Source organism: Oncorhynchus kisutch, unplaced genomic scaffold, assembly GCF_002021735.2.
Source record: "Oncorhynchus kisutch isolate 150728-3 unplaced genomic scaffold, Okis_V2 scaffold2905, whole genome shotgun sequence".
In the NCBI taxonomy this organism is placed as follows: domain Eukaryota; kingdom Metazoa; phylum Chordata; class Actinopteri; order Salmoniformes; family Salmonidae; genus Oncorhynchus; species Oncorhynchus kisutch.
This window is the reverse complement of record NW_022264850.1, coordinates 255,878-268,280: the sequence shown is the minus strand read 5'-3', so window position 1 is coordinate 268,280 and position 12,403 is coordinate 255,878. Positions and strand designations below refer to the sequence as shown.

At 46.9% G+C, this 12,403-nt stretch overlaps 1 protein-coding gene across 1 annotated transcript; it reads left to right on the top strand.

Moving 5' to 3' along the window:
- The first annotated feature begins 42 nt into the window (after positions 1-42).
- LOC116371029 (ras-related C3 botulinum toxin substrate 3-like) lies at positions 43-10,931 on the top strand. Its single transcript, XM_031819937.1, has 6 exons — positions 43-234; positions 4,682-4,753; positions 5,022-5,139; positions 9,685-9,747; positions 10,397-10,556; positions 10,765-10,931. Exons 1-6 carry the CDS (start codon positions 200-202, stop codon positions 10,893-10,895), a joined length of 579 nt encoding a protein of 192 aa, XP_031675797.1. The 5' UTR covers positions 43-199; the 3' UTR covers positions 10,896-10,931.
- The last annotated feature ends 1,472 nt before the right edge of the window (positions 10,932-12,403 follow it).

Here is a 12,403-nt window from a genome sequence, read left to right as displayed (position 1 = left end):
ACAACTTTCCCTTTAAACACGTTCGGTCTTTTCCGGGATGTTCCGCCGGGATTCGACACTGCCTCCCTCCGCTACTGCAGCCTGGTCGCGAGGAGCTGTACCAATTCACTTATTATTAGCGATATCAGAAATTATAAACAATTTGCCATTTTAAAACCAGGGAATAGTCCGTCGTTGGATACCACCACCCTCTGCAAAAATGCAGGCCATCAAATGCGTCGTGGTGGGCGATGGGTAAGACCTTTTGTGTGTGTTTAGGCTGAAAATGTGTCCTTTTTCGAGTCTGTGAGGGCAATTGTTGCAGTAAGGGCTGGGGCTATAGCGGGTTGAATGGGTCGGCGTTCACTTCTCTAGAATCCGCTCTCTCATCAGTGCGTGAGCGTGAAATGAATGTTGAGCAATTAGATGTTTTATTTTGTTAGCCTACTTTGTTATCAATGCATTTGCCAAATTTTCTGCCAGGTTTTGCACAATGCATTATAAGTTCGGGTGTGAAATAGTCTGTCTGAAATTGAACTAAAGCTATTTGAACGTTTCATTGAAATATATATAAAAAAAATAACTAACTAAAGCTTCTCGGATTAACAACATTTGGAAACCCATATTTGTCGGGGGGGTTGAGCAGAATTGCGAAATATACATTAATATGTGCATAGTTGCAGAAATGTCGCTGGGAGGGCTTGGCTGAGACTGATGTAATGCTTTCACACCTACACAGCCAGCTCCTACGGAGGCGCACGGGCTACGGATGGGCACGGGCTACGGAGGCGCACGGGCTACGGATGGGCACGGGCACCTATGCAATATGCCGTGTTTATATAGCCTTTCTACCATAGACATAGTTGAAAGACAGGTTTATTTGACTTCTGCTACATTGTGATGCGGTGCGGATGCGGCGTAGAATTTGGGTACTGTGTGGAGGTAGGACTGCATAGCATAGCTAAACAGGGTTGGGGGGGGGGCTGTCTAGGATTTTTTTAGGGGATGGGCAACACACACACATGCGCAATATTGTACAACTAACCTTGTGGGGACAGGTAATTCAGTCCCATTCAAAGTCCTATTTTTCCCTAACCCTAAAACTAACCCTAGTCGAGGTCCAAAGGCCTTCTTAACAGCTTCTACCCCCCCAGCCATAAGACTCCTGACCAGCTTCTACCCCCCAGCCATTAGACTCCTGACCAGCTAATCAATGGGCTACCCAGACCCTCTTTAACACTGCTGCTACTCTCTGTTATTATCTATGTATAGTCACTTTAACTCTACCTACATGTACATATTACCTCAATTACCTCAACTAACCGGTGCCCCCGCACATTGACTCTGTACCGGAACCCCCTGTATATAGTCTCCACATTGACTCTGTACTGGTACCCCCTGTATATAGCCTCCACATTGACTCTGTACCGTAACACCCTGTATATAGCCTCCACATTGACTCTGTACCGTAACACCCTGTATATAGCCTCCACATTGACCCTGTACCGGTACCCCCTGTATATAGCCTCCAGATTGACTCTGTACCAGTACCACCTGTATATAGCCTCCACATTGACTCTGTACCGTAACACCCTGTATATAGCCTCCACATTGACTCTGTACCGTAACACCCTGTATATAGCCTCCACATTGACCCTGTACCGGTACCCCCTGTATATAGCCTCCAGATTGACTCTGTACCAGTACCACCTGTATATAGCCTCCACATTGACTCTGTACCGTAACACCCTATATATAGCCTCCACATTGACTCTGTACCGTAACACCCTGTATATAGCCTCCACATTGACTCTGTACCAGTACCACCTGTATATAGCCTCCACATTGACTCTGTACCGTAACACCCTGTATATAGTCTCCACATTGACTCTGTACCGTAACACCCTGTACATAGCCTCCACATTGACTCTGTCCCGTAATACCCTGCATATAGCCTCCACATTGACTCTGTACCGTAATACCCTGTATATAGCCTCCACAAAGACTCTGTACCAGTACCCCCTGTATATAGCCTCCACATTGACTCTGTACCAGTACCACCTGTATATAGCCTCCACATTGACTCTGTACCATAACACCCTGTATATAGCCTCCACATTGACTCTGTACCGTAACACCCTGTATATAGCCTCCACATTGACTCTGTACCGTAACACCCTGTATATAGCCTCCACAAAGACTCTGTACCGTAACACCCTGTATATAGCCTCCACATTGACTCTGTACCGTAATACCCTGTATATAGCCTCCACATTGACTCTGTACCGGAACCCCCTGTATATAGTCTCCACATTGACTCTGTACTGGTACCCCCTGTATATAGCCTCCACATTGACTCTGTACCGTAACACCCTGTATATAGCCTCCACATTGACTCTGTACCGTAACACCCTGTATATAGCCTCCACATTGACCCTGTACCGGTACCCCCTGTATATAGCCTCCAGATTGACTCTGTACCAGTACCACCTGTATATAGCCTCCACATTGACTCTGTACCGTAACACCCTGTATATAGCCTCCACATTGACTCTGTACCGTAACACCCTGTATATAGCCTCCACATTGACCCTGTACCGGTACCCCCTGTATATAGCCTCCAGATTGACTCTGTACCAGTACCACCTGTATATAGCCTCCACATTGACTCTGTACCGTAACACCCTATATATAGCCTCCACATTGACTCTGTACCGTAACACCCTGTATATAGCCTCCACATTGACTCTGTACCAGTACCACCTGTATATAGCCTCCACATTGACTCTGTACCGTAACACCCTGTATATAGTCTCCACATTGACTCTGTACCGTAACACCCTGTACATAGCCTCCACATTGACTCTGTCCCGTAATACCCTGCATATAGCCTCCACATTGACTCTGTACCGTAATACCCTGTATATAGCCTCCACAAAGACTCTGTACCAGTACCCCCTGTATATAGCCTCCACATTGACTCTGTACCAGTACCACCTGTATATAGCCTCCACATTGACTCTGTACCATAACACCCTGTATATAGCCTCCACATTGACTCTGTACCGTAACACCCTGTATATAGCCTCCACATTGACTCTGTACCGTAACACCCTGAAATAGCCTCCACAAAGACTCTGTACCGTAACACCCTGTATATAGCCTCCACATTGACTCTGTACCGTAATACCCTGTATATAGCCTCCACATTGACTCTGTACCGTAACACCCTGTATATAGCCTCCACATTGACTCTGTACCGTAACACCCTGTATATAGCCTCCACATTGACTCTGTACCGTAACACCCTGTATATAGCCTCCACATTGACTCTGTACCGTAACACCCTGTATATAGCCTCCACATTGACTCTGTACCGTAACACCCTGTATATAGCCTCCACATTGACTCTGTACCGTAACACCCTGTATATAGCCTCCACATTGACTCTGTACCGTAACACCCTGTATATAGCCTCCACATTGACTCTGTACCGTAACACCTTGTATATAACCTCCACATTGACTCTGTACCGTAACACCTTGTATAAAGCCTCCACATCTATTTTTTACTTAACACTTATTTTTATCATCTTAACTTCTTAAAGCATTGTTGGTTAAGGGCTTGTAAAGTCAGCATTTCACTGTAAGGTCTACACACCTGTTGTATTCGGCACATGTGACAAATACAATTTGATTTGATTTGAGCTCCTAACCCTTAACCTAATTCTAACCCTAAACCCCTTAGAAATAGCATTTGACCTTGTGGGGACCAACAAAATGTCCCCAGTTTTGTTCGTTTACTGTTCTTGTAGGGACTTGAAGTATGGTCAAACATGTCCACACACACACAGGTAATGATGTGGAGTCTTCAGCCCCCCTCTCTGATATGTGTATTTTTATTTAACCTTTATATAACAAGGCAAGTCAGTTCAGAACAAATTCTTATTTACATTGACGGCCTACCAAAAGGCAAAAGGCCCCCTGCGGGATTACAATAAAAATATAGGACCAAACACACATCACGACGAGAGACAACACAACAGTCCATAAAGAGAGACCTAAGACAACAACATAGCAAGGCAGCTGTGGTCTGCCAATGTGCCCCCCCAGCCAAAAGTCTATGTAGGACAGTGTCTGTGTTCACACACACACACACACACACACACACACTGTCAAACAACCATACACAGCCTTTATTTATTGATTTGATTATTCTCTCTCTCTCTCTCTCTCTCTCCCTCTCTCTCTCTCTCCCTCTCTCTCTCCCTCTCTCTCTCTCTCTCTCTCTCTCTCTCTCTCTCTCCCTCTCTCTCTCTCTCTCTCTCTCTCTCTCTCCCTCTCTCTCTCTCTCCCTCTCTCTCTCTCTCTCTCTCTCCCTCTCTCTCTCTCTCCCTCCCTCTCTCTCTCTCCCTCTCTCTCTCTCTCTCTCTCTCTCTCTCTCTCTCTCTCTCTCTCTCTCTCTCTCTCTCTCTCTCTCTCTCTCTCTCTCTCTCTCTCTCTCTCTCTCTCTCTCTCTCTCTCTCTCCCTCTCTCTCTCTCTCCCTCTCTCTCTCTCCCTCTCTCTCTCTCTCTCTCCCTCTCTCTCTCTCTCTCTCTCTCTCTCCCTCTCTCTCTCTCCCTCTCTCTCTCTCTCTCTCTCTCTCTCTCCCTCTCTCTCTCTCTCTCCCTCTATCTCTCTCTCTCTAAACTTTGTCTCTCAGAGCGGTGGGAAAGACATGTCTTCTCATCAGCTATACCACCAATGCCTTCCCTGGAGAATACATCCCCACAGTGTGAGTATCATAGCATGAAGCTGCACTACAATGATGGTGTGAGTGTGTGTGTGTGTGTGTGTGTGTACTACTGTAACAACAGGATATGAATGTCTCTGTTTAAGGGTTCCCCTCTCATCCCTCATCCCTGTTTGTGTGAATGTGTGTGGTGTGTGCGCATGCCTGTTTGTGTGTGCGCATGCCTGTTTGTGTGTGTGCGTGCATGCCTGTTTGTGTGTGTGTGTGTGTGTGTGTGTGTACTTCTCTGAACAACATCCTGTCCTCTCAGGTTTGACAACTACTCTGCCAATGTGATGGTAGATGGGAAACCAGTGAATCTTGGACTGTGGGATACTGCAGGACAGGAGGACTACGACAGGCTCAGACCACTGTCCTATCCACAGACGGTAACTCACTCACTCACTCACTCACTCACTCACTCACTCACCGCCATCTCTCATTCATTATCACTCATACACATTCCACATCCTCCATTTTGTGTCTTCCTGGTTCTGCTTAACTCATTCTCCACACAGTTTCCTGTTATTCCACTGTTTTCCTCATTATCTCGCCAGTGGCGGCTCCGTCAGAAACACAGCTCCCTGCCTGGCTGCTGCTTCAGAGAAAATGATTAGGGGGGCTATTTTAGCGTTTCACCCATCCCAGCCAGAGAGGAGAATAGTCCTATTCTCACACAAATTATCAAGGAACCTACCAGGTACAACCCTAAATCCATAACCATGGCACCCTCTTAGATATCATCCTGACCAACTTGCCCTCTAAATACACCTCTACTGTCTTCAACCAGGATCTCAGTGATCACTGCCTCATTGCCTGCGTCCGTAATGGGTCCACGGTCAAACAACCACCCCTAATCACTGTCAAATGCTCCCTAAAACACTTCAGCAAGCAAGCCTTTCTAATCGTTCTATCTTGGAAGGATATTTACCTCATCCCGTAAGTAGAGGATGCCTTTTTGCTCTTTGAAAGTGCTTTCCTCACCATCTTAAATAAGCATGCCCCATTCAAAAAATGCAGAACTAAGAACAGATATAGCCCTTGGTTCACCCCAGACTTGACTGCCCTCGACCAGCACAAAAACATCCTGTGGCGTTTTAGCATCGAATAGCCCCCGTGATATGCAACTTTTCAGGGAAGTCAGGAACCAATATGCACAGTCAGTTAGGAAAGCAAAGGCTAGTTTTTTCAAACATAAATTTGCATCCTGTAGCACTAATTCCAAAAAGTTTTGAGACACTGTAAAATCCATGGAGAATAACAGCACCTCCTCCCTCCTGCCCACTGCACTGAGGCTAGGAAACACTGTCACCACCGATAAATCTACGATAATCGATAATTTCAATAAGCACTTTTCTACGGCTGGCCATGCTTTCCACCTGGCTACCCCGGCCAACAGCTCTGCACCCCCTGCAGCAACTTGCCCAAGTCCTCCGCGCGTCTCCTTCACCAAAATCCAGACAACTGATGTCCTGAAAGAGCTGCAAAACCTGGATCCCTACAAATCAGCCGGACTAGAAAATCTGAACCCTCTCTTTCGGAAATTATTCGCGGAAATTGTTGCAACCCTCATTACTAGCCTGTTCAACCTCTCTTTCGTATTGTCTGAGATTCCCAAAGATTGGAAAGCTGCCGCGGTCATCCTCCTCTTCAAAGGGGGATGATCCTGCCCTGCCTATCTAAAATCTTCGAAAGCTGCAAAATCTGGACCCCTACGAATCAGCCGGGCAAGACAATCTGGACCCTTTCTAAAATTATCCACCGCAATTGTTGCAACCCCTATTACTAGCCTGTTCAACCTCTCATATCGTCTGAGAGCCCCAAAGATTGGAAAGCTGCCACGGTCATCCCCCTCTTCAAAGGGGGAGACACTCTAGACCCACACTGCTACAGACCCACACTGCTACAGACCCACACTGCTACAGACCCACACTGCTACAGACCTATCTATCCTGCCCTGCCTTTCTAAGGTCTTCGAAAGCCAAGTCAACAAACAGATCACCGACTATTTTGAATCCCACCGTACCTTCTCCTCTACGCAATCTGGTTTCCAATCTGGTCACGGGTGCACCTCAGCCACGCTCCAGGTCCTAAACGATATCATAACCACCATCGATAAAAGACAGTACTGTGCAGCCGTCTTCATCGACCTGGCCAAGGCTTTCGACTGTCAATCACCGCATTCTTATTGGCAGACTCAATAGCCTTGGTTTCTCAAATGACTGCCTCGCCTGGTTCAACAACCACTTCTCAGATAGAGTTCAGTGTGTCAAATCGGAAGGCCTGTTGTCCGGACCTCTGGCAGTCTCTATGGGGGTGCCACAGGGTTAAATTCTTGGGCTGACTCTTTTCTCTGTATATATAAATTATGTCACTCTTGCTGCTGGTGACTTTCTGATCCTCCTCTACGCAGGCGACACCATTCTGTATACATCTGGCCCTTCTTTGGACACTGTGTTAACAAACCTCCAAACGAGCTTTAATGCCATACAGCACTCCTTCCGTGGCCTCCAACTGCTTTTAAATGCTAGTTAAACTAAATGCTCTTCAACCGATGGCTGCTTGCACCCACCCGCCCGACTAGCATCACTACTCTGGACGGTTCTGACAACTACAAATAACTAGGTGTCTGGTTAGACTGGAAACTCTCATTCCAGACTCACATTAAGCATCTCCAATCCAAAATTAAATCTAGAATTGGCTTCGTATTTCGCAACAAAGCATCCTTCACTCATGCTGCCAAACATGCCCTCGTAAAATTTACTATCCCACCGATCCTTGACTTCGGCGATGTCATTTACAAAATAGCCTCCAACACTCTACTCAGCAAATTGGCTGTAGCCTATCAACAGTGCCATCCGTTTTGTCACCAAAGCCCCATATACTACCCACCACTGTGACCTGTATGCTCTCGTTGGCTAGCCCTCGCTACATATTCATCGCCAAACCCACAGGTTCCAGGTCATCTATAAGTCTTTGCTAGGTAAAGCACCGCCTTATCTCAGCTCACTGGTCACCACAGCAACACCCACCCGTAGCACGCGCTCCAGCAGGTATATTTCACTGGTCATCCCCAAAGCCAACACCTACTTTGGCCGCCTTTCCTTCCAGTTCTCTGCTGCCAATGACTGGAACGAATTGCAAAAATCACTGAAGCTGGAGACTTATATCTCCCTCTCTAACTTTAAGCATCAGCTGTCAGAGCAGCTTACCGATCACTGTACCTGTACACAGCCCATCTGTAAATAGCACACCCAACTACCTCATCCCCATTTTGTTATTATTATTATTATTTTGTTGTTGCTCTTTTGCCCCCCAGTATCTCTACTTGCACATCATCATCTGCACATCTATCACTCCAGAGTTAATGCTAAATTGTAATTATTTTGCCTCTATGGCATATTTATTGCCTTTACCTCCCTAATCTTACTACATTTGCACACACTGTACATAGATTTTTCTATTGTGTTATTGACTGTATGTTTGTTTATGTGTAAATCTGTGTTGTTGTTTGTTTCGCACTGCTTTGCTTTATCTTGGCCAGGTCGCAGTTGTAAATGAGAACTTGTTCTCAACTAGCCTACCTGGTTAAATAAAGGTGAAATAAAAAATATATGGTAGTCAGACCAGTGACAACCACCAGGATTACTGAGTGGTGTTGTTATAACACCTTAATACATCCTGTCTGCCTCATTAATACATCCTGTCTGCCTCATTAATACATCCTGTCTGCCTCATTAACACATCCTGTCTGCCTCATTAATACATCCTGTCTGCCTCATTAATACATCCTGTCTGCCTCATTAACACATCCTGTCTGCCTCATTAATACACCCTGTCTGCCTCATTAACACATCCTGTCTGCCTCATTAACATATCCTGTCTGCCTCATTAATACATCCTGTCTGCCTCATTAACACATCTTGTCTGCCTCCCTGTCCAGAGGAACCCCTGCACACACACACACACACACACACACTGCTGTTGCATTGCGAGGCCCCAGCTCCAGACTCCTCCAGCTCCTCTGTAAGGCTATCGTACCTGCTCTGAATACCAACACATCCTGCAGTCTCTCCAGCTGCTGTCCTATTCTATACAGAACCTAGAGAGTCACTGAGTCACAGAGTCCAACACACCCTGTAGTCTCTTTCTATACAGAACCTAGAGAGTCACTGAGTCACAGAATTCACAGAGTCCAACTCACCCTGTAGTCTCTTTCTATACAGAACCTAGAGAGTCACAGAGTCACAGAAAACACAGAGTCCAACTCACCCTGTAGTCTCTTTCTATACAGAACCTAGAGAGTCACTGAGTCACAGTCCAACTCACCCTGTAGTCTCTCCAGCTGCTGTCCTATTCTATACAGAACCTAGAGAGTCACTGAGTCACAGTCACAGAAAACACAGAGTCCAACTCACCCTGTAGTCTCTTTCTATACAGAACCTAGAGTCACAGAGTCCAACTCACCCTGTAGTCTCTCTAGCTGCTGTCCTATTCTATACAGAACCTAGAGAGTCACAGAGTCCAACTCACCCTGTAGTCTCTCCAGCTGCTGTCCTATTCTATACAGAACCTAGAGAGTCACAGAGTCCAACTCACCCTGTAGTCTCTTTCTATACAGAACCTAGAGAGTCACTGGGTCAGAGTCCAACTCACCCTGTAGTCTCTTTCTGTACAGAACCTAGAGAGTCACTGAGTCACAGAAATCACAGAGTCCAATGCACCCTGTAGTCTCTCCAGCTGCTGTCCTATTCTATACAGAACCTAGAGAGTCACTGAGTCACAGAAATCACAGAGTCCAATGCACCCTGTAGTCTCTCCAGCTGCTGTCCTATTCTATACAGAACCTAGAGAGTCACTCATTGTTTTCCCATGCAGTGTTTCTTGTTTAGTCAGCCTGTTTAATATACTGTCTGTTTCCTGTGTCTGAACAGGACGTGTTCTTGACATGCTTTTCTCTGGTGAGCCCTGCCTCCTTTGAGAACGTCAGAGCTAAGGTGAGTGTCTCTATCGCCCTCCTAAATAACAGTAATGGTAATATCCCTAATATGGTCAGCTCCCCATTGTACAGTGTTACATTGTGTTTATTCATGTTGCTGTTGGGGCTGTTGGCCCAACTCCTCAACCTCCTTTATGTAGGTCGACCTTTTGAGACCTTATAACCCTTTGACCTTCATGATCTTAACAGTGGCACTTCCGGGTACCACTGTTCAAGGTCACATAGAGGTCAAGGGTTCATTTTTATAACATTTTAAAAAATGTAACTAGGCAAGTCAGTTAAGAACAAATTCTTATTTACAATGATGGTCTAAGGCACTGCATCTCAGTGCTAGAGGCGTCACGACAGACACCCTGGTTCGAATCCAGGCTGTATCACAACCGGCCGTGATTGGGAGTCCCATAGGGCGGCGTACAATTGACCCAGCATCGTCTGGGTTTGGCCCAGCGTCGTCCCGGGTTTGGCCCAGCGTCGTCTGGGTTTGGCCCAGCGTCGTCCCGGGTTTGGCCCAGCGTCGTCTGGGTTTGGCCGGGGTAGACCGTCATTGTAAATAGAATTTGTTCTTAACTGACTTGCCTAGTTCAATAAAGGTTCAAATGAAATGAAAATGAACCCTTGACCTTTGATCTCTATGTGACCTTGAACAGTGGTACCCGGAAGTGCGTCACCACTGCCCCAACACCCCCATCATCCTGGTGGGCACGAAGCTGGACCTGAGGGACGACAAGGACACTATTGAGAGGCTGAGGGACAAGAAGTTGTCCCCAATCACCTACCCTCAGGGCCTGGCCATGGCACGGGAGATAGGTGGGTGTCTGTGGAGGGTGGCGTTTTAGTTTGAGAACGAGAGCGAGGATGTAGTGTGTCTGAATGTGTTTCTGACAGCTTCTTTGAGCTCTAGTGTTCACCTGTGTGTGAACTCACCTATTTTTGAGTCCCAAGTTTCTGACTGACCAATTGGATGTGTGTCTGTCCTCATCCCCTTCTCTGATTGGCTGTCTCCTGTCCCCTACAGGTGCGGTGAAGTACCTGGAGTGCTCAGCCCTGACCCAGAGGGGGCTGAAGACGGTTTTCGACGAGGCCATCCGGGCCGTCCTGTGCCCGCCACCAATCAAAAAGAGGCGCAAGAAGTGCACCCTCTTCTGAGAGGGGGGGCGAGGAGGAGTGCACCCTCTTCTGAGGGGGGGGGGGGGGGGGGGGGGGGGGGCGAGGAGGAGTGCACCCTCTTCTGAGAGGGGGGGCGAGGAGGAGTGCACCCTCTTCTGAGAGGGGGGGCGAGGAGGAGGGGGTCTGCAAGAAATTAAAACTGAATCTACTGCTAATCTATCGCTGTCAGTGTCTCAAATACTACCCTAGTCCCCTTTAACACTGCCCAAAAGTAGTGCACTATGTAGGGAATAGGGTTGTTGTTTGTAAGGGAGTGGTAGTGCACTATGTAGGGAATAGGGTTGTTGTTTGTAAAGGAGCGGTAGTGCACTATGTAGGGAATATGGTTGTTGTTTGTAAGGGAGCGGTAGTGCACTATGTAGGGAATAGGGTTGTTGTTTGTAAAGGAGTGGTAGTGCACTATGTAGGGAATAGGGTTGTTGTTTGTAAAGGAGTGGTAGTGCACTATGTAGGGAATATGGTTGTTGTTTGTAAGGGAGCGGTAGTGCACTATGTAGGGAATAGGGTTGTTGTTTGTAAGGGAGCAGTAGTGCACTATGTAGGGAATAGGCAACGCTTCACAGATATAGGTTGAACTTGAAAAGTGTGTCCCAAATTGCACCTGATTCCTTAAATAGTGCACTACTTTTGACCAGGACCCACATAGGGAATAGGGTGCACTACTTTTGACCAGGGCCCACATAGGGAATAGGGTGCACTACTTTTGACCAGGGCCCACATAGGGAATAGGGTGCCATTTGGGAAACAGACTAAGGCACAATTAATTGAACTCCTCTTTAGGACTTTTTTGTGACCGATGCCTTAAATCAATTGGGTAAATTGAATGGGTCAGTGTCTCAGAGAGAGAGGCCAGTCTGGGTAAATGGAACGGGTCAATGTCTCAGAGAGAGAGGCCAGTCTGGGTAAATGGAACGGGTCAATGTCTCAGAGAGAGAGGCCATTCTGGGTAAATGGAATGGGTCAATGTCTCAGAGAGAGAGGCCAGTCTGGGTAAATGGAACGGGTCAGTGTCTCAGAGAGAGAGGCCATTGAATGGGTCAGTGTCTCAGAGAGAGAGGTCATTCTGGGTAAATGGAACGTGTCAGTGTCTCAGAGAGAGAGGCCATTCTGGGTAAATGGAACGGGTCAGTGTCTCAGAGAGAGAGGCCAGTCTGGGTAAATGGAACGGGTCAGTGTCTCAGAGAGAGAGGCCATTGAATGGGTCAGTGTCTCAGAGAGAGAGGCCATTGAATGGGTCAGTGTCTCAGAGAGAGAGGCCAGTCTGGGTAAATGGAACGGGTCAGTCTCTCAGAGAGAGAGGCCATTCTAGAGATGGAGATGGAGGAACAACCATAATGGGTTGTACTGATACTGTCCTGATTAACTCAACTTCTTTCCTTTATAAGACAAAATACAGAACTCACACAGACACACACAGGTGATTGGTTTATGTCTGTAACCAGTACAGTACTGTAGTACCAGGTGATTGGTTTATGTCTGTAACCAGT